This window comes from Bombus pyrosoma, linkage group LG5 (assembly GCF_014825855.1).
Source record: "Bombus pyrosoma isolate SC7728 linkage group LG5, ASM1482585v1, whole genome shotgun sequence".
Lineage (NCBI taxonomy): Eukaryota > Metazoa > Arthropoda > Insecta > Hymenoptera > Apidae > Bombus > Bombus pyrosoma.
Window position 1 is genome coordinate 10,752,449 of NC_057774.1, and position 23,400 is coordinate 10,775,848.

Here is a 23,400-nt window from a genome sequence, read left to right on the forward strand (position 1 = left end):
GTACTTTTTTCTTTAACTTACAAATTTATAATTATATACTTATGAAATATTCATTGTAATTTATGTAACATTGACGAAATTATTCATTTTTCTTACTATGAAATACCGGGACTTTAGCCAAAAGTCAATTGTACCGTTTGTTGATTGCTTTCTAAGCTTAAGAAAATATTTTGAAATGTTTTGTTTTCAGACATCTCCATACATTTAGAAATAATTAAATTAATATTAGACGGTAATCAATGTTATTTTTTTTTTAATATTTTGGCATTCCTTTAAAGTTATGAATCTATTTATAATTAATCACACCTTTATGTTAGGTTACGTTGAAAATAAACATCATGAGTTCTATAATAATTAAGAAATAAAAGCATATGCTAAATGAATTTTTAGGTATTATCTATTTTATGTATATATTTTAATAAGTGAAAAAAGAAAATAAAGACAATGACATCAATAATAAAACTTCACGCTATTTCTGGGGCTATGGATGAATCTCCTCCTTGTTATATATTGCAAGTTGATGAATTAAGAATATTACTTGATTGTGGATGGGATGAAAATTTTGATCAAGAATTTATAAAAGAATTAAAACGGTTGATAAATTGTTATATATTATTTGAGTAATTATAAATGCAATAGGGAATTTAAACTAAACAATACAATATTATTTCAGACATGTTCACCAAATAGATGCAGTACTCTTATCATATCCAGATCCATTGCATTTGGGTGCTTTACCATATCTAGTTGGAAAATGTGGATTAAATTGTCCAATATATGCTACTATTCCTGTATATAAGATGGGACAAATGTTTATGTATGATATGTATCAGGTATTTTTGATGAAAAGAATTTCAATTATTTTTTTACGATAACATAAGAAAGAATCATATACATACAAAGGACATTTATGCTTATTTATTATAGTCCCGTCATAATATGGAAGACTTTGATCTTTTTACACTTGATGATGTTGATGCAGCATTTGACAAAATAGTTCAGTTAAAATATAATCAAAGCATTTCAATGAAAGGAAAAGGATATGGAGTTACTTTAACACCTTTACCAGCTGGTCACATGATTGGGGGAACCATCTGGAAAATTGTAAAAGTTGGTGAAGAAGACATAATATATGCTGTTGATTTTAATCACAAAAAAGAACGACATTTAAATGGTTGTGAATTAGAAAGACTACAGAGACCATCTTTGTTAATAACAGATGCTTTCAATGCTACTTATCAGCAAGCAAGACGTAGAACAAGAGATGAAAAATTAATGAGTATGAAAATAAACGCTTATGATAATTCCAGCAATAAATTTTTATAATACTTTATGGGCAATAATAATTTACAGCAAATATTTTACAAACATTACGTGGAGGTGGAAATGTCTTGGTCAGTGTAGATACAGCTGGTCGTGTATTAGAATTGGCTCATATGTTGGACCAATTATGGCGTAATAAAGAATCTGGTTTACTTGCATATTCTTTGGCTCTTTTGAACAATGTTAGTTACAATGTCGTTGAGTTTGCTAAGTCACAAATAGAATGGATGAGTGATAAATTAATGAGGAGTTTTGAAGGTGCTAGAAACAATCCATTTCAATTTAAGCATTTACAACTATGTCACAGTATGGCAGAATTAAATCAAGTTCCCAGTCCAAAGGTTAGAATATCATTAATAAAATTATAACTTACAAACATTATAATTGAAAATACATTTATATACAAATACTCTAGGTTGTACTTGCAAGTACTCCAGATATGGAATGTGGTTTCTCAAGAGAGTTGTTTTTGCAATGGTGTGGTAATCCCCAAAACAGTATTATATTAACTAGCAGGACATCACCAGGAACACTAGCAAGAGATTTGGTTGAAAAGGGCGGTAATAGAAATATTACATTGGAGGTGAAAAGGAGAATTAAGTTAGAAGGACTTGAATTAGAAGAATATCAAAGAAAAGAAAAATTAAAGCAAGAGCAATTGAAACAAGAACAAATGTATGTGATTGCATAATATAAAAATTAACTTATTCTTAAAATATCTCTTATTCCTTGAATACTTTTATACCTTTTAGGGAGACTGCTGATGTAAGTTCTGAATCAGAAGATGAAATAGAAGTTGGTGGGGGAAGAGGAAAACACGATTTATTAGTAAAACAAGAAAGTAAACCAGGATTTTTCAAACAAAGTAAAAAACAACACCCTATGTTCCCATTTGTAGAAGAAAAAATTAAAATCGACGAATATGGAGAAATTATAAGGTATTACTTTATAATATTAAATTAATAATAGCTATGTATAATAAGTTTTAAATATTTATATTGATTTGTATATATCATAGACCAGAAGATTATAAAATAGCAGAAACTATGCCAGAAGTGGATGATAATAAAGAAAATCTGGAAACAAAACAAGAAGATACTACTCATCATCCAGAAATACCCACTGATATCCCAACAAAATGTATCCAAGTTACACGTACAATGACAGTTAATGCATCTGTCACATATATAGATTTTGAAGGTAGATCCGACGGAGAATCACTACAGAAAATTTTAGCACAATTAAGACCACGAAGAGTTGTACTAGTTAGAGGATCACAAAAGGACACTGAAATCCTGGCTCAACAAGCACAAAGTGCAGGTGCACGAGTGTTTATTCCAGGGAGAGGAGAAACATTAGATGCTACAACAGAAACACACATATACCAGGTAATATTTAATTAATTTTTGTAAACCGATGTGTATAAATTAAAATGTCGCGTTTTATTCAGGTTCGTTTGACAGATGCGCTTGTTAGTGGCTTAAACTTTTCAAAGGGAAAAGGTGATTCTGAGGTAGCATGGGTTGATGCAATGATAACTGCTCGTGATCAGATATGCCGAGATGCTGTTGCAGGTACCGAGTCAGATGATGTAATAGATCAAAGCGACAAAATACTTACGTTGGAACCATTACCATTAAATGAGGTATGTATTCATACAAAAATGAAGTTTTAGTTTCTACAATATAAATGTATTTATAAATTATAGGTACCCGGCCATCAAACAACATTTATAAACGAGTTAAAACTATCTGATTTTAAACAGATTTTGAACAAAAGTAATATTCCTTCTGAATTTAGTGGAGGTGTTTTATGGTGTTGCAATAATACTATCGCCGTTAGGAGGGTCTGTATTTAATATCATCAAAATACAATAATCTGATAAAATAAAAATATTTTATAGTTTAATACGATCTTTTTAGCACGAGGCTGGAAAAGTAATATTAGAAGGTTGCATTTCAGAAGATTATTATAAAGTACGCGAATTGTTATACGAACAATACGCAATTGTATAAGTCATCTTTATACTAATAAATTTAAATTCAATACAAAACTACTTATTGTTCTTTTATTGTGCAAACCTTAAAAATAATTTCCAAAAAATCTTTTCAAACGTTACGTAAGGAAAAATAATAATAAAATGCAATAAATATTTTATATCTATATATGTACATGTAGGATCATTTAAAAAATTGGCGCGAAAGATTATTAACCTAGCTGTTTTTATTTGGTTATCAAACGCTTGAATTAATCTTCAACAAATATAGGTTGCAAGCATTTAAATTAATCTTCAATAATAATACAGTGTAAGAAATGGAAATTTAGTGAACAATAAGCTCAACAGTTGGATTAAATAGTAAATGGGATATTTCAAGAAAATGTCAACATATCATACGTACCTCAAAGTAAAACTTTTAAATACATTATTTTCAAGGTGTACGTAAATAAAAATTTATAAAACTCGTATAATAATAATAATATCTAATTTCTTAAATAAAATTTTTGTTTCAGAATTCTATTTATACCTGAGATAATCCAATTCACAAGTTATAAATTGCCGTATGTTTTAATTGATAAAATTGCTATATTATTATTTATTACGTTAAATCTTGAAACATGCGAAAATACTACCAGGCTGCACTTGTAATAATTGCTGTAGTGAGTCTAATATCCTTATTATTTTATAGACATGAATATAACAAATTAAGATATGTTTTAGAAGTTTTTAATTACTTTGGTAAGCCAAATCAGAGAAGTGAAATAAACTGCACAAATAATGTGCCAATGTTTACTAAATTTGATATGAAATTTGAAGAACCACTCTCTGCTTGGCAAAGATTAGATGATGATCTATATGTTTATTCTGCATACAATATACGCGACAAAGAAATTCAAGTAATAGGTTTCGGTTCATCAAATAATATTAAGGATATGCAATGTCAAATATTATTTGAAAATGAAATTGAACCAGTTTTAGGAAGTTTTAATTACCTTTCAATTGGTAATAATTTAAATAGTACTGACAAAAATGTTAATTATGGTGGATATCATTTCTATTGTGCATACAAAACAAATAAAATACCAGTAGGAATAATGTTTCTTACAAAATCTAATTTAGATGCTCACAATATACCTATATTACCAATAAAAAGCCAACCTCATAATTTAAATTATGTTAATGCTGGAGTATGTATAGCACCACCATTAACAAAACCAATACAGTCATTACAAATGATTGGCTTTATACAGTTTCATGACATAATTGGTGTGGATAATTTTATAGTGTACGATTTTGGTATTCCAAATCAATATAATAACAACCTTAAAGAACTATTTAAATCTCAAAATTCATATTGGAAATTTACATACACAGTAGTGCCATGGAATTTTCCTTTTCCTGCTACTCACCCTACTATAATAAAAGACTTGATACAAGCAGATTGTTTGTACCGTACATATAATAAAATTAGGTATATCACTACATTATCTTGGGAAGAGTATATAATTTTAAGATATCATCATTCCCTTATAGATCTAATGACAGATTTTAAAAAGTCCAGAATGAAAGCAGATCGTTACAAATTAAAGACATTAACATTTTGTACACAACAAATTGATGATACAACCAATAGGAACGTAACGTTTATAATATTTAAAAAGCTACATTATGACTCAAGTATCCCTGATAATCAACCAATTTATATTTATAATACACATGAAGCATTAAACAAAAATAATATGTATACACGAGATATTGGAAAAGATTTAGTTACATTAAATCGTTATCAGTATTGCCCTGGAAAATCAAATCTGGATACAGGTACTAAAGATACTTCAATTTTAAGATTCACTGAAGATATACAGAATTCACAAATATTTCGAAAATTTATAACAGAGAATAAATTTCTATCAAATAATCACAAGTGATAATTAGATTTAATGTATCTATAAGATAATTTTAATCTGAAAGTTATCATTAGGAAAAAGTAATTCATTTTTATATGTATCGTAAGATATAAATATAAGAATACAATATTGTATAACGTGTATATAACATGTATATAAAAATTTGTTACAAAGCAGAATGATTTAGATTTTAGTATATAGAATTCCACAATTTATATATAAATATTTCAACTTCCCAATATTATCTTTTATATTAAATATTCTTCACATGTTAATACATTTCTTATTTTGAATACTTTATTTATCAAAAGAAATAGTATAAAAACATTTTCATATGTTGTTTAGCACTATGTTTAAAAGAAATTTTTATATCCTTTTTATTATATTATAATTGCTAGTTACCCACATATAAAAGATGTGTATAATAAATACATATAAATCGAATGATTTTATTGCAAATTTTACAAAGGTTTCGTAATTTTATTCCATGTTAATTAAGGTTTTAATGTTAGATTTATCTCCAATAAAACATTTCTCGCATTAGCAAAAATATTATACAACAAAAACCATACTTAAAATTAAAATAAACAATATTAAAGTGCCATTCAATTACTCAAGTGTGTTGAAATGTTATTTTCAAGTGTTTCAATGTATATTTATGAATCGTCTAATCAATACATCACTTAAACTCCCATAACTAAGAATCTAGAAAAACATTTATTTCAGTCGTTGAATTATTGTTGTATTTTGCAAGCCAGCTTCTTCAATAGTTTTATCTTCTGTAATCTCCTTAGTAGGATACATTGTTAATAAACTAAATTCTCTCATAGCATATTGAGGTCTCATACTAAGAAATAATTAAGGAGTAATATATTTACACATAATAAATTAGTCTATCTTTATAATAACAATATTAATTAAGAAAGGATACGTTATTATATATTGCCTCAAGTCATTAATGGTATGAGTTAAATTAAATTGAGCTTTTACATTAGTTCCATCAGCAAGGCGAATTTGTATTGTTGTAACTGGTTTTGATTCATCTAAATTTAATTTTTGTTTTGCCTGAGATTCATTAGCTGCTTGATCTGCAAGATCTGCTGGTATTGTCATGCCAACTGTAGCTGGAGAAGGACTGAACAAAAATATTATTAAAGATACCTAAAGCATATACAAGAAATAATTTTTGTATGTATAGATATGAATTATATACCTCCCTAGCATATGTCCTTTACCACTGAAAGCTTTCACTTTTACTTTTGGAGGGACATACATTTCATGATGATGATCTTCCATATCAAGGCGTGCTTCAGTACCTTGTATCTCTTGACGTATCTCTGCCGGTATTTCACCCCTCTTTATAGTCTCCAGAAATTCTCTATTTTCTGGATCACTATATAAACGAAGTTCAGAATCATTTATAGTAAATCCATCTTTCCATAACTTTAAAGTAATTAGTCCAGAATTTGATTGTTGATGATTAGATGATGTAGCAGTAACGACTATAAAAAATATTTATTTCAATATAATAACTTGTTATGGAAGATAGAGCAAATTTTAATAATCCTGATAACTTACTTTCAGTATCTGAACTAGTCTGACCTAATTTATATCCAGTGCCACTAAAGGTATTTGGTCTTTGTTGCCCACTTGGTTTTGGTTCTACAGCAATTGATTGTCTCTGACACGATTTAAACATATCACTAACAATATCCTTTTTCTTTCCTGGTCCTAAAATTTGTTGTCCAGTATGTTCAGAACCACCAGCATAAAATGCTTGTCCTTCTTCATCTTCAGGGCTACTTTCTCTATCTTTAAGATCACTAAGCATTGCAAATTTAGGCTTTGGTTTTACTTTATCCTTCGATGATTTCCCTTCCATTTCTGATGATTTTAAGCTTCCTGTGCTTTTGTCTGCAATATCAGTACGTTCCTCTTCTGATGTTGCACCTTCAGTAGTTTCATTAGACAATGAAGGCAAAGCAGGAGGATAATAAAATGTGTCAAGAGCAACCTAAAATGTTTTATATAATTGATAAATATACTTGGATATTGATAATGACACACTCAAGAATAAACTGTGTAATCAATAAACTTTATTATTAAGAAGTCACAATGTGTAAAAGAATTTTCTTTATGATGACTAATCTTATTTTAGGTATAATGTCAATGACAATATTCCTAAAATATAACATCTAATAACTTTAATCACGATACTGCGACATTATTGCTATGTATGTAACGTTGTCAAACATATTTTGGTTAAAAGAAGCCCTTAATATAGTAACAAAAGCAATAGTCTGTTTCAAAACATTAAAAAATCACGCAATGAAGCGTAATAAAAATAGGAAAATGTAATAAATTTAAGGTTACAAAGTTGACGTTGGAGATCGATAGAAAAATTAGTTATAATAATAAAAAATTATAACGTTTCTCATTAAAGTTTATAAAAGGTGTAATTAAAAATGCTGCCTCACCTCAAGCTGCCAATTAAATAACTCAAGATAAAATCGTGCTTCTTCAGGTTCAACCCCAGTTGTATCTATAAATTGCGAAACCAACTCATCATGGTTCGCCATTGAAAGCAAATATTACACCACGCGCAATGTATCGCAACTTATGCTTGTAATTATAGCTTAAAAAATTTCCCGTATAATAATTTCCTTTGTTCGGTAATTCAACTTTACGTCAATTTCTTCAATTTACCTGTCATTCCTTCCATTTATATGGAACTGAACCGGATATATACACAATGAAAGAATCCGCGAAATGTTTGAATAAACATTTTGATTTAATTTTAACTTCTTGATAATTTCTATAATTGTATCACATTGATATAATTCCACACATACATTTACTTTAAGTATTGTAATTGTTAAACATATTAGTAGATATTATTGTAAAAAATATACAAATATGTTATATGAAAATTGTTTTTATTTTAATATTTTTTACTTAACTTATATAATTCACATATGACAAAATAAAGCTGTACCGCACTTTATCCAATGAGTTGCAGGGATATCAGTTTTCAAAGGTATACTAATTATATAATTCTTTGAAGAAAATTTGATATCTTTATCAATATTTTTAGCAGCAGTTATATAGACAGGGCATTCGTAGATTTTATCTGCACTTCTTTTATTCCGTGAACATTTAAGATGTATAGATGGCATATTTTGCCAGATTTCATTTGTAAAATTTTCGACTAACATTCTTTTTTCCAAATCCCATCGAGCACCACATAAATGCAGTCCACAAATTAAATATTCATCATCATATTCCTCGTCAATTTCTTTTTTTGTATCTATTTCAAAATCGAAAGTAATATCTTCAATAGATATATTATACCTTTTAGAAAATGTCAATAATATTGCAGAAAAGAACATTTTGTAATGAAATAATGTATCAAACCAAATAATTTTTGGACGTCCTTGATTAATCCAATTTTGAATAAACTTAGCACGTTTTAATAAATTATCGATGTAGTCTGTTAAGTTTCCAGTAAGAATATTAATTTGTATCATCTGCCAAGTATGTGGAATTTTATTTTCACATATTTCTTTCGCTAATGTTTTCAGCGAATCCGTAAAAAGAAGATAACCATACAATGCTAATTTTAAATTAGTCAATGCCTTTGTTATAATTTCTAAAATACGTTTTAATGATTTGATTTCACAAAAAAGAACTCTTTGCAAAGGTTCTTTAAGCATAGAAGTACATTGTTCTTGAATTTCATCAATTTTAATTGCATCACATAATTTATCATTAATATCATTAATTAAAATTAATACTTGATCTTCCTGTAACTCTTCGTCTAATAAAGAAATTGGAGAGCTCATATATGAAAGAGATGATATCAATTCTGTAGCTATCATAGTATTTCGAATAATAATACCATTTCTATTAAACCCAAATATTTGAAATGATAGGTCTGATGGAATTTTCCTAATATGATCAATTACATGATAATATTCACATCTTTGTGGTATTAATTCCTGTACGTCATTTGCATGTACATACTGTCCATTTTCAATTATGTTAGGATTGCAATAATCAGTTAAAAGATGTTTTAAATATTTACTGTCAAATTCGTCTTGAATTTTGCCCCCATAATTGCATTCTCCAATAAGATATAGAAAAATATCAAAGGGTACATGATCTGCATTATTTATGAAATTTTGTAATTGCATAATGGATATTTTGAGATCAGTATGATCAAATTTATATGGTATATTCCATCCTTGAAATCCAAAGTGTTCTCTCTCTTGTATAATTACATGAAAAAGACATATTGCAAAAAGAAGTTTTAAGAAAATTTTATCTTTTCCAGGACAGCCTTCAAAAAATTCTTTATTTATTATAGGTTCTGACTGATAAATATTTAACAATGTTTCTTTAATATTTAAAGGATAATCGTGCATGATTTTTATACTATTTTGCAATATACTAATTGGAAATTCATTGATAGAACAACTGGATAACCATAAGCGGTAATCTAAAGATGAATTAGAAATGTTACAATTATCGCAAATTTTTTCAAGATTAGCCAACCAATGAGTTACTAGATGACAATTTTGCAGAAACACCCAACCTCCTTCCTTCTGAGCTTTCTCTATAAGAAATTCAGCTTTCTTTTCTTCACCTTTACTCATAGATAGAGAGACAAATTTGGATAAGTAACCTTTAGTATTTGCATATGTAGAAATAATAGATAATGGTGTTAAAGAAGCAGGTAAAATAAATAAAAGTGGAGTTAAATAACTGGATTCCGCATATGATTGAGATATTTTAATTTTAGGGGAATGGTTTTGTGTATTTCCCAACATATTTTCTATCATTTTCATAATCTGTATTATAATTTGATCAGGACGTAAAATTTTTACAAGAATGAGTTTTTGAAACAAAGATAACTTATTAATCCAAGGTTCTGGCATCAGATGATCTTCAAATGATTCGGAAACATAATATTGTTTCCAAGCCTTATCATTAGTACAAAAATCATCTGCAAGATCATAGAAGGAAGGAAGTATTTTACTGAGATTATAAATATTTATCCAAATACTTTGTGGAAGCCAATCAAATTTATAATTTGGAACTGTATTACTATGATTTATGTTTGATGTCATAAAATATTTAATTTCTTCTTCAGTTGTTTGTTGATCATTCAATAGAATTTTTGAACATAATAGAAAAGAATACAGTATTTTATGTTTTTCTGATAAAGATCTGCAAATGCTTGAATAAAGACTTTGAGTAAATGAAAATTTTAAATATTTTAATCGTTTTTCAAGAATAACACTTCTACTTGAAATTTCAATTGATCTTCTATATAATTGTATAAACCACGAAAAAGAGAAACGATACATATGATTCAAATATGGCAAAACATTTAATGTATTGAATAAATCTGTACAGTATTTAACAAAATTTACATAAGCATTTCGAAATTTATTTATCTCTTGTGATGTTACCTTTGTCATTTCTTGTTTCTTGATAATATTCAAAGAAAAATTTTTTGAAGAATCTAAACTTTTTATAGCAGTCTCATCTTCAAGAATATTTGTTGTTGTTGAAGATAAGATATTTAATATTATATCTTCTTGTTGCTTTAATATTTTTTTATTGTTAGCATCTTCCATAAGTAAAATTTTAAACTTTTCTTGAAGTTCTGGCTTTTCTTTGTAAATAATAAAATCAAGAAGTTTATCTTGAAGAGCTTCATTGGGAATGGAAAAATTAATTATTGTAAGTTTGCTAAACATCTCACATGAAAATTGAGGATTAAGTAATCGCGTTGTAATATATAATCGGAAATCGAATGAATATTTTATTATATCGTGACCGATATCTAAGTATGAAGATTTTTCATCGTTGTAAATTCTTTTTAAAAGAAAAGGATCCAATGATATTTCTAATTCTTCTCCTACATTTTCAATTAATGTGGGGATACCATTTTCAACATTATATTGAATAATTGACAAATAATTGGAGTCAGTGAGCTTAATAATTTTTAAATTATTCTTTTTTTCAATTTTTTTAATCCACTCATTTGCTTGATTTTGTGAATCAATAAATAAGGACCATAATTTGGAATTAGTCATAATAATTGCATTTTCAACTGAAAAGCTATTTTTAGGTAAACCAGAAAAATACCAATGGTTTATATCATTTTCTTCTCCAAGTATATTTATTAAATTATAGTTTTTACTATATGATATTTTCAGAATTTCCATATATTGTTTCCACTGCTCTAAAATTTTGTTACGAAATACAATATTATATGATGCTGTATAATTTATAGTTGCACATGTCAATATCATGTCACCCACGAGATTATCATAATTTCTTTTAAGATTTTCTGCAATCTGCATCCAACGATTTTTTTCCCCTCCCAAACTTGCCATTAAATTTTTTGCTTTCTGAAGTTTTATGGTACAATCTTTTACTTCTTGCTTTAGTTTTATTTTTTGTTGTAGTGTTTCTTGAAGACTGTCATTCAAGGCAGCAAGTTTAACATTTAATGTCAACAGAGTTTTCCGTTTTTCATTTAGAAATGCTTCAGCTTCATTACATTCTTTTTCTGCAATAAGCAATTTTTCTTTCTTAGGAGCAACTGCCTTTGCAACTTCATCATAAGATACCATTGCACGTACCCATTTACAAAGGCCTTCTGCAGCACTTGATGCTTTGGCAACGATATGTGGTTTAAAATTGCTATCCATTATGTATGTCTTCTTAATGGTTTGTATAATATTAGATGGAATGTTATCCTTATCATAGTCTTTTAAAATTTGTAAAAAGTTCATATCACTTAAAATGCGTTTGCTTGGACCCCAATAATCTGTATATTTTTTGCCAGTAACTGAATCAACTGCTCTATCTGGGGGAACATCAAGCATTACACATATTGCTGCCATTACTAGCTTAATAGTATCAGGAGGATTTTTCATAGCTTTAACCAATGTAATGTCTGTAGGTTTTAGTGTATTTAATGCAACAATAGCATCTTCTAAAATTGGAATTGCTACAGCTAGATCAGCTTCGCATTCCAATTTTAATTTCCCAGCAATCTCTGTTTTCTTATTTGCTATTTCTTCTTCTTGTTGTACAACAGCAGTTGCTTTTTCTACAGTAATATTTTCATTCTCCACTTCTTTCATTGTAATTATCGTTTTTTGGGCAGATAACTCCAACTGTGGTTTCAATATTGTCAATGTGGCTTTCATCTTTTCTACTTGTTGAGCTGCTAATTCTAATTTTTCTAAACCTGTTAGGTATTTATTTTTCAATGTAAAAATATCTTTCTGTTTTTTACATATCAAGTGAACATATAATTTTAACATGTGCAAATATGTAACTGATGTAACATGAATTTTCATTCCAGTTTCTTTGTAGTATTCTTTGCTTATTTCTTGTACATAGTTATATAATTGTATGCAAACTTTTATTACATTTGCTTTTATATCTTCTTCAATATTAATGTCTTGAATGTATTTCAAACCTACCTGTAGAAGTGTATCTGTTGGCCACATTTCATACCAGTTTACTGTACAATATTTTATTAATTCTGGATATTTATATAAATATGATCTTATACTTTTGTTTGTTTCAGTAAAACAAAATATAATATGTAATTTTCTTCTACATTGTTCCAGAAAAAAATTCATTACTGCACGATTACTGATTTCTTCATTTTTATTACCACCTTGAGCATGCAAACGTATCATTTCAATGATATCACACCTTTCTTCAATAGAAAATAAATCAGGTATTTCACCAGTAGACAATAGGCAACAAATATCATGGAGAAAATTATTCTTTATTTGTTTATCTTTTAAAAAGAGAATAAAATTCTGTTTTAACTCACCACACTTTTGTAAAACCAGTTTTATATCTTTTCTCCACATGTTGAAGTCACAATAAGATTGCACAGAAGGTTCATATAATTCTTGTTGTTGCATATAAGCAGCTAGACTTGCTAAGGACTTTCTACCAAATCCCATACTAGAAATTATTAATAAATTGCTTCCTGGTATAGCTAAAATTCTCGAAACTTTTATCAAACATTCTAAAATATACTGTGATACTACAATATCAATCCGTTTTTTCACATTATTATTATTATATTCGTTTATATAAAAAATAATTTTAGTTTGTAATTTCTCAATAGAATTTATTTCTTCATATCTTTTATTTTCATATTTTTCTGTACACATAAAGGTGCAGAATATTAAATTACAAAAACTATCCTTGATAATTTCATTATTATCAAATTTTGGTAGATAATCAAAAGCTGTTTCAAATGAATCTTTGAAATGATGTTTGCAGGTTATTTTAATCTGTGAAAAAAGCCATTCTTTGTCATTATTATCCAATATTCGATCACCAAAAACACGCCATACTTCATGAGCCCAAAGCCGCATGAAGGTAACTTTAGTTTCTACTGATTCTTTTTGAAGAAGGCTACATCCATTAATAACTCTGCTTATATCTCTTATACTAAATTGATACTGAAACTTAGTAGGTATTGGTAGTAAAATTTTAATTATAGAATTATATATATCAATCGTAGCATTAGTTATACTGGTTACAGTACTGAATATATCTGCAGTAAAAGAATTATTTTTTAAATTACTGAAAAGCACATTTGAAAATATTCTGAATATAGTATCTGTAGCAGGGGCATACATAGTGTATAAATTAAAATGCCTTAAGAATCTAGGACATATTTTAATTTTAGTATTAGTTATAATTGAAAGCGATAACATAATGTCACTAATATAAATTTTTTCAGAGTCATTAATATCATACAAGTAACCATAACTATGATATTGCCGAATAAGATCTAAGATACCATTTATTTCTGATTGGCATTCATATCTTTGCATATTAAGATCATCTATAAAATTAATACAAAACTGATCTTTCGGTGGCCCATAGTGCCTTTTTCTTATTTTATTTAATTTTGAAAGTAATAATTGTTGTGTTTTAGCAACTGTATTCAGAGAAATAAAATTAAGTAAATTGAAATATATTCCTTCAGGTAATTTATTTTTCAATAAAGTATTTATAAGATAACTTTTTCCAATAGATTCATCTCCACAAATAATGAAAGGTTTTCTGTATTTTATATGTTTGAGAATCATGTGATTATATTTTATTGTATTAATTGTTGGTACAAAAATTTCATTACTACCAGAGTTTTCTAATATTTTCTCACTCTTTAATATATCAGTACTTCCCCAATACTTCCAATTTCCAACACCTTTGAAGATATAAAAATTATCTTGTATTAAGCCTTCATGAGGTAATGTTATGTCAAAACCCTTTATTATTTCTGGTTTTGGATATTCTTTAATTGCACCAGTCCAAAGTGATGTACAGAAAGAATTAAATTTAGTATGAGAATCTATATCCAAATTTCCTCCTAAACCCCATATTATAGATAATATAAGCGCAACCTGAACCCATATTAAAAAATGGGATGTTTTCCCCTTTTCTTCAGTATTTTCTGTCAAAGCGTCCCTTAAATACATTTCAAACAAATTTAATGTTGACATTACAAAATGTAACTGTCCAACATTTAAAGTTACAGTGCAGTTCTTTTGTATAAATTGTAAACAAGGCTCTATTATCCAATCAAACAATGGATACAATATCTTTTTATGTTCGTCATAAATATTGTGTTTGGAACAATAGGTTTTAACATAGGGTCTCCAATCGATAGAATTTGACTCAATATAAATTATACCACAAGTTGATAAAATAGCAGGAGAAATATCTTCCATATTTATTGTTTCAAAGATAATGGATACAAAATTTGTCATATTAATTTTTTCATCTGATGATAAATATAACATCTTACTTATATCAAGAACTGCATATAAATTTTCAATCCATACATTATTTAGAAGTCCGTCAAATATTATCCACCTTCTGTCAAAGGAATCATTCTTTGAGGATGTTTGAATCATTTTGGAACATATTCCATCCTTCCAAATTTTAGATTTTTCATCAAAATGATCAAAAAGGTGATTAACATTAATTGTACTTGGAACTATTGTCTCTAATTTTATATTAACACCAAATTCACTGCCTTGCTCATATAAAGACAATAAAACAACTTGAAGGATATTTAATATTTCTGTTTTCCCAACAAAAGGGTTACCAACAATCATTAAACATTGATGAATATGCATTAATTCAAATATTTGTATAATTTTAAGTTTGAAAACATCATGAATATGAATAGATTTAGATGTACATACTGTTTCAAGAGTTTCTAAAAATACTGCATAATTAGGAGGCAACAAGGTAAGATCTGGAAACATGTAATGAACTATATTCCTAAAAATGTGTGTATCTGTATTACAAAGTTTTGGAAGATTAACATTAATTAATGAACGTAAAAGTAGTACAGTTTCATTTTCATCTGGAAAACTTCTCTTTAAAATAATTGTGGTTTTGACAATTGTCTTCATAGAATACAAATTAAAAATGTTACATGATTGACACCATAATTGCTCAGATAGTATTTTATATAGCGTAACTAATTTTGAAGTTAATAGCTTTGAATTAGATATGCCACCAGCGAAAAATTCAACTTCTATAATTTTATTCATATCTGGTACTATCATAGATACTGTTCTAAATAATATTCTTAAATTATCCGGTAAATTAGTATATTGAAATAGATTCAGTTTTGTAATGATGCAAATATGCCCAATTCTACTTACTCTTAATGAGGAACCTTCAAACATTGTGATTTTTAAATTTGTTGCTAAAATTTGAAAAATAGAAGTAAGAGTTTGTGCGAGTCTTGATAGGAGATCAATTTTCAATATATCAAAGTTTTTAAAACAAAGCCACGCTCCACAAGAAATAAATCCCTTAAATACTTGAGATAGAAAATTATAAGATAATGTATTAGTACAGTTAAAATAACGAAATTGTATTGCAATAGCTTTAGTTAAACTTTTGAGAGTTTCTGATTTTCCTGTAGCAGATGGCCCTGTAATAGCACCATATAAATGATACTCATATGCTTGCATAAGAGTACGAAAACATCTATCTGTTAAAGGAGTATTTATTATATGTTGTTTGTAATAACTATATTCATACCCATATTTTATAGTTGTATTAAAAATAGATACTTCTATGCAATCTTCTACTAAATAATATTGTAATTGTGCAACCCATTCAAAGTCTGTAGGTCTGGTAATATTTTTGTCTAATAATAACTGAATAATGTCTTTTTGTTGAATTAATATAGTAATTAAAGACATTAACAAATTTCTCAATCTTTTTATCGAATAATTTTTCAATTCACTAGTTAAGCTAATTACATAATTAATATATCTTGAATATAAAGAATTCAGAGCTTTAAAATTAAAAGGAGCAAGACACCTATGTACCTCGATAGTCCAGCAAAGTTGAAAAGTACAAACAATTGCCATGCTTGGAAAATTTATGATACTATTATATGCAAATGTTTTACTAAATATTTGATAAGATAGGAGAATGCTTTTTTTTATTGTAGTATTTATTTCATTTTCAAGATATATCAACCATTTCTCTTCATGATCATATTGAACATTAAGCGAAATTAATTTTTCTAAACATAATTCTTCTTCATAATCACCAAAAATGGAACAAATAGACCTTTCTTTATCAATTTTTAGTTTTTGTATACCTTCAAAACATTTTTGTATACATATACTTTGTATAGATATATCAGATTTAAATAATATTTCTTCAATTTCTTTATCAGAAAGAAAATAAAACCTTGGAAAATATTGTCTCTTAGTTTGTATATAATTTTTAACTTTTTCATTTATGTATTCAAGCTTTCCAACAATATTGAGTAAAGATTTTGAAATTGTTGTATCATTAATTTCTGTAAAAGTAGGTGTTCCTGAGAGCTTCTTTTGAATATGTTTTAAGATTTCTTTAATTTCTTTGTACAAAAGAAATTCTTTGGCTAAATGTACTTTTATGCTTGGATGACAAAAAGTAGAGTTTAAGGAAAGAACTAATATTTGTATGTAATTCCATTGATTAATAATTTCTTGAATTCTAGTGAGAGACATTAAAAAATCTGTCATTAAGGAAGTTATTTCTTTAACAAAATTTGAAGTTTTCATTTCTTCAATAATTATAAGATGATCTTCAAGTAATAATTCTATATCATTCATATTAGAAAATACATTCATTTCAGTTTGTTTATCAAGACTTATTTCAAAAGAAATTTTATCCCATTCTTTGATCATTTTCAATAATTTCTGTTGCATCTTTAATTCTCTATTAGCACTTACACTGATAGCTTTATATTTCTCAATATCACCCATTAAATTATATGAAATAATTTTTCTTAAACTAGTCCCAGCATTAGGTGTAAGATTAAACTTACATATTGCAGACATTTCTATCCAATGTCGTTTTTGTAGAGCTGAATTACACATACATGTTACTAATGGTAAATATTGCTTAAAATTGTTTATAGAATTAAGTGCTTGCCAACATAACTTTAATGGTGCAGGTTGTTGCATCGGATCTGGATCATCTGCAAGTCCAGAAAATTTGAAACATTTGTTCAGTGTTACATCCATTTTAATCTTTGTTCTAAACATTTTGCTCATTTCAGTAACTTTTTCAAAATAATTCAACGTTTTGTTTTCTATAATGACAGCATCCAAACATTCAAAGGGACCATCTAACCATACAGAATAATCTCTTTGCCATTGATAAATGACATAAATGAGATCATGAAATGAAATGATTATTTCATATAATTCAATTACATTTGAAAACTCAGTTTCAGGAAATTTAAATAACGTCTCTTCTTCATTAACTCTTTGCATTTCCTGTTTAATTTGATTTATTTGTTTTAGAAGCCCTTTATAATATTCAACATATTCTTCAATTCTATTTATATTATCCATATTATCTAATACACTAAGTTGAGGAATGATGTTATCTACATTAATGTTTAAGTTGTTTATCCTTTTCTGCATGTCATCTTCTAATTCACTTTTCATTGCCTCACATAATATATTACTTTGTTTAAATATTGTTTCAATTTCATATAACCAATTAATAGTCTTTTTATTTAATTGAATGTGATCATCTGATAAAACTGTTATCTCTGATAATATGCTTAACATGTGTATTGAATTCTGAATTTTATGTTCTAATTCTTTTATTAACACTTGCGATGCATAGGAGATATATTCAGTTAATTCAATTAAGGATTGTGAATTTTTTGGAATATTTAATATCTTTGTTTTCAAATTTTCAAAATCTGAACAAATAGATTCATTGAATTCTTGATGGTATTTAATGAGTTTGTTTAAAAAAATATTTATAATATCAAAGGATTCCTTTTTCAAAAATTCTTTAGCTCCATGTTGTTCTAATTTTCCTATTGCATGATATGTATTCAATGTCATAGTATTTGATTTTATTAAATAGGTGCTGTATTTCTGTACATGTTGGATGTATAAATCAAAGTTTATTTTTTCAGATGTTAATGATAATATTCTTTCTCTTAAATTAGGTGTACAGATAAGATAAAATTCTTCAGTGATATGTTTTACATGTTCATTTAAAGATTGAAATAAGTTATCTAGAATAAGTTGCAATTTGTTATGAGACTCTTTAATATAACAATTTGGTAATTCTACTTTAATATATTTATAATATGCTTTTATATTAAGCCATTCTTCCAATGGTATTAAATCTTGGGCAATTATACTAATCTTTTCAATGATATTGTGATATAAAGAATATACTTCTTCAACAGTAGGACTAAGACATAATTGGTCATCTTGCATAATAAGTTGAAATTTGATTTGAGGACAGCAATATTTATCACTCATAATGTTTAGTATATGATCAATAGATTTTATCATGACATTCAAAATTTGTTGCACAAAAACATGTGTTATACAGTGCATAATTCTTGGTAATCGTTTTTTATTAATGTTCTTTAAAATCTTATTTGTTGCTACAGCTGTTGCCACCTTAGTATAAAACTGATTTGCTAGCGCTAATGATCCTTTTTTAATATCATTATTAATCATATTTTGAAAATCAGTTAATGACATAAGCCCAAAATGATGATAATGTTCAAAGTTGCAAATAAATACTGGAAGTTTCAGTTGTGCTTGTTTTATAATAATTCTAATTGGTTCTAAATAAAGATAATATCTTTTATTTAATAATTTACCACGTCTTAAAAAAATATTTCTATTAAAAGCATTTTGATAATCTAAGAATTTATGGTTCGCATAAATTATCTTAGAAATGTAATCATCATTCTTTTTATGATTTGATAATGTAACTTTATTTAAGAAATCTTGCATATCCTTAACATATATGTCTTTTACTTCTTTTAATACTGTTTTTATTAGTAAACAATATTTTCTGTTATACTTCTTTGGTAATAAATTCAAAATATTTTTTTCCCAATCAGTGGGAAATTCTTTGAAATGAATGTAATTTGAACATATTTTCATTTTATCATATATTAAATTATCATCAGATAATAAAGAGTTGGTACTTAGATTATTTGATTGGTATACATCCATTACATTTACTTCCATGTTACACATAAATAAATTTTTACAAAAGATTTACTAAATATTTCAGCTTACACAGTTAAGTACAGAATAAATTTATACTGTGAATATAGAATGTTTTATCAATACATCAGCATTGCTATATTTCTTTAGTAGACATAAAATTAGATAGTTATGAAAATAGCCAGCATTATTAAAAATTATTTGATAATTTAAGAGATGTAAATATATATTAATTATTAATTATATAATCTCAAGAATAAAAGTAATACACAGTTTCACATATAGAAAAACAATTTATTTTTACTTTTTCTTGATAACCTTAAAATGTACAACTATGAATAATGTACTTAAATATCACTAAATAACAGTAAAATAATTAAATTAATTAACTAAATAAAAACCTACAATAAGTAAATTTATTTTTAAGATAACCATATGAAAAATGCAAGTTAAATTGTGACTTTAGTCGTAAATATATTCCTAAGCATTATTCCTGTTATTTCTTGTTTTATATAATAATATAAGATAATATAAACATATATATCTTTATATATCATTTCAGTTAATATTATTTACCTTAACTTCATAATTTCTTTAGTATTACAGGTTATTTCACAATAGTTTCTCATTTGTGTTTTTTGCTTTGATTCACGGCAGTTTTAATTATATCGTCTACATATATTATGTATGGTCTATGTCAATGGTGTTAAGTAATACATTTTCACCTGTTTGGTTGACGTATTGTAGCGAATTAAAATTTTAGAATATGAAGTGTTTTCGTTGATATTTGTTGAAATATAACTTTTTTATTAAAGAGGATTTACAAATATGAGTAATATTTATATACAAGAACCACCCACTAAGGGAAAGGTAAGTATTAATTCATAATATTTTAATGGATTGTATACCTGTTTTTAAAAACATAACCTATATATAATATTTATTTTTGAACTTCTATATTAAAATGTTAAATAATTTATGTCATTAAATAATACGTTTTATTTCAATGGCATGTTATATTACCAAAATTAATATATTATCATAAATAGGTGATGATGAAAACTACTGTTGGTGACATTGATTTAGAGTTATGGGCAAAAGAGACTCCAAAAGCATGTAGAAATTTTATACAATTATGTATGGAAGGCTATTATGATAACACCATATTTCATAGAATCATTAAAGGATTCATAGCACAGGGTGGTGATCCAACGGGTACAGGAGAAGGTGGTGAAAGCATATATGGACAGCCATTTAAAGTGAGTTTACTTGAAACATAAAATTAATTTATTTTATTAAAAAATAATTACTTGATTTATATATATATATATCTATGTGTGTGTGTGTGTGTGTGTATACATTAGGATGAATTTCACACAAGATTACGGTTTTGTCGAAGAGGTTTAATTGCTATGGCTAATGCTGGAAAAGATGACAATGGTTCTCAGTTCTTTTTTACTCTTGGTTCCACACCAGAGTTGCAAAATAAACATACTATCTTTGGTAAGGTTACTGGAGAAACTATATTTAACATGCTTAAACTTGAAGAAGCGCTTGTAGATGAGGTAAATTTAGTGTTGTTGGAATGCATTAGAAATCAGTGCAACTACTATTTTACCAAATTTTTTTATTTCAGGATGATAGACCACTTTATCCTCCAAAAATTATAAAAACACAAATATTGAAGAATCCATTTCCTGACATTGTACCAAGGATAGTATCAAAGAAAGATGAAGAAATAAACGATAGCTTAAAAACTAAAAGAACAGGAGTAAAGTAAGAAAGAACATTTTGTTTTATTAATAATATGCTTTATAATGAGACATTCTGTTACAGAAATTTTAATCTTTTATCGTTTGGTGAGGAGGCAGAGGAAGATGAAGAAGAATCTGCGATACTTAATAAACAGTTCAGTAGTAAAGGCAAGTCTGCACATGATCACCTAACTGATCCAAAATTAAGTGCACAACCAGCTATTGAACCAGCTGGACCTCCAAATAAAAAAATAAAAAACGACCATAGTAGCGATTGGGAAAGCGATGTGGAAGATAAAACTCAAGAGGAATTAGAAGTTATAAAAAAAGAAAAGGAGTTGGTTTATTATTTACGTTATAATCGTATTATATTAAGTAAGATTTTTTATTAAAAGTTTTGTATTTTTAGAGCAATGAAAGAAAGAATAAAAAATAAATTAAGAGATACAAAGAAAAATTCTAAAACAGAAAATTATAAGGTAGATGATGATGAAGATGATAAAGAGATAAAGGAAGATAAATATTATCTTGGGAAGGACAGAGATGAAGAACGTAAAAGAAGAGCGTATGTTTTATATTAATGTTTGTTTATTAATATTTATTTCTAATGTATATTTAAATATTTTCAATTAACTATTATGCAGGGAAGAAATTAGAAAACAAATTCGGGATTTTAAACGTGATGTTCAAAATGAAAAGAAAGCGAAAGAAGCAGATCAAAAACTAAGACAAGATCAGGTGGAAAAGGAAGTAAAGAAAACCGAGATTATGAAAGAATATATAGAAACTCAAGAGAAATATAAAGAAGCAAAGTCGAAATTACTTAAAAAGGGGAAAAGTCGCGAGGACTTCACAATGGAGTTATTAAACAAGTTTAAATCTAAACTTCAAACTGCTAAGGAAACTATAAGAGAAAGTTCGCCGAGTCCATTAAAAAAAGAAGATAACAAAAAGGATGATTTTGATCCAGCTGATGAGTCTTGGATGATACATGCATTACATTGTGAAGAAAAAGCACCTGTTCTTGCCAAAGATGCAAGTACAAAAGACGATGATTGGTTTGAAATTTATGATCCCCGAAATCCTCTTAATAAGCGACGAAGAGGAGAAAGATCACATAAATCAAATGATGATAAAAATAGACAATCCGATTCTCGTCGCAAATAATATTTATCATAAATAATGTTATACGTACACATGCAAGTAATTATAGTATTTTTGTATTACTTTTTTTTATGTATAGAATTGTGTATAAGAGTATGTTATATTAAATACTTCTTTTAAACAAAATTTATACATTTACTGAAGAAGTAAGTAGTATTTTGGAAGAAATGTGATAGCTTTATATTTTAAAATTAAAAAATTAATTTTTTGTGCAGATATTACTTTTTAGGTAGTTTAGTATTTTGTAGTTTCGCGTTAGCTGCGAAAAAAAATTATGTATATATGTGTGCTGTTGGTGCCGTATGGTCATGTTTACCATACTTTAGATAACTGCAATATTTTGATGGCAAAGATGGATAACGATAGTGCCATGATTTTGTGCAAATAGACGTATAGATCGTAGCTTATCCAGAGCACAGTAAAATTTGATAAGACACTGATACAAAACATGACATATTCGTTCACTGATTCAGTTGATCTGTTGACAGCGGACGATACGCATCGTATTTTTACATACGTAATTTCCCGTTTGCATAAATATAACTATGTATTCATTTAATGAATTACACATTTATTGTAAATATCAGTGGAAATAAAGTTGAATAACTTTTTTAAAAAGAGAAATAATTTAAATATTCTTTTTAATTGTAGTAATCAATAAAAAATTT

At 27.0% G+C, this 23,400-nt stretch overlaps 5 protein-coding genes across 7 annotated transcripts; 3 read left to right on the plus strand and 2 right to left on the minus strand.

Annotated features, from left to right (window-relative positions):
• The first annotated feature begins 91 nt into the window (after positions 1–91).
• Positions 92–3,379, plus strand: LOC122567516 (probable cleavage and polyadenylation specificity factor subunit 2). 2 transcript variants are annotated; one of them, XM_043726128.1, is made up of 11 exons: positions 92–232; positions 391–593; positions 674–833; positions 928–1,279; positions 1,354–1,664; positions 1,739–1,998; positions 2,076–2,261; positions 2,342–2,711; positions 2,774–2,968; positions 3,032–3,169; positions 3,246–3,379. In XM_043726128.1, exons 2-11 carry the CDS (start codon positions 445–447, stop codon positions 3,336–3,338), a joined length of 2,214 nt encoding a protein of 737 aa, XP_043582063.1. In that variant the 5' UTR covers positions 92–232; positions 391–444; the 3' UTR covers positions 3,339–3,379. The 2 variants fall into 2 exon arrangements, with proteins under 2 accessions (XP_043582063.1, XP_043582062.1); XM_043726127.1 differs by having other exon boundaries at positions 106–232; positions 318–593.
• Positions 3,380–3,587: 208 nt separating this feature from the next.
• On the plus strand, positions 3,588–5,537 carry LOC122567520. 2 transcript variants are annotated; one of them, XM_043726135.1, is made up of 2 exons: positions 3,588–3,728; positions 3,835–5,537. In XM_043726135.1, exon 2 carries the CDS (start codon positions 3,940–3,942, stop codon positions 5,248–5,250), a length of 1,311 nt encoding a protein of 436 aa, XP_043582070.1. In that variant the 5' UTR covers positions 3,588–3,728; positions 3,835–3,939; the 3' UTR covers positions 5,251–5,537. The 2 variants fall into 2 exon arrangements, with proteins under 2 accessions (XP_043582070.1, XP_043582069.1); XM_043726134.1 differs by having other exon boundaries at positions 3,618–3,759.
• LOC122567518 (spliceosome-associated protein CWC27 homolog) lies at positions 3,632–23,365 on the plus strand. The gene is made up of 8 exons (XM_043726130.1): positions 3,632–3,757; positions 20,413–20,684; positions 20,864–21,073; positions 21,179–21,379; positions 21,451–21,590; positions 21,651–21,905; positions 21,978–22,133; positions 22,213–23,365. Exons 2-8 carry the CDS (start codon positions 20,643–20,645, stop codon positions 22,733–22,735), a joined length of 1,527 nt encoding a protein of 508 aa, XP_043582065.1. The 5' UTR covers positions 3,632–3,757; positions 20,413–20,642; the 3' UTR covers positions 22,736–23,365.
• LOC122567522 (NSFL1 cofactor p47) lies at positions 5,659–7,955 on the minus strand. The gene is made up of 5 exons (XM_043726138.1): positions 7,707–7,955; positions 6,808–7,243; positions 6,443–6,731; positions 6,161–6,364; positions 5,659–6,076 (listed from the first exon to the last, which is right to left on the minus strand). Exons 1-5 carry the CDS (start codon positions 7,806–7,808, stop codon positions 5,947–5,949), a joined length of 1,161 nt encoding a protein of 386 aa, XP_043582073.1. The 5' UTR covers positions 7,809–7,955; the 3' UTR covers positions 5,659–5,946.
• LOC122567512 (dynein axonemal heavy chain 7-like) lies at positions 7,933–19,889 on the minus strand. Its single transcript, XM_043726115.1, has 2 exons — positions 8,189–19,889; positions 7,933–8,044 (listed from the first exon to the last, which is right to left on the minus strand). The coding sequence occupies exon 1, from the start codon at positions 19,842–19,844 to the stop codon at positions 8,199–8,201; it is 11,646 nt and encodes a 3,881-aa protein (XP_043582050.1). The 5' UTR covers positions 19,845–19,889; the 3' UTR covers positions 7,933–8,044; positions 8,189–8,198.
• Positions 23,366–23,400: the final 35 nt, after the last annotated feature.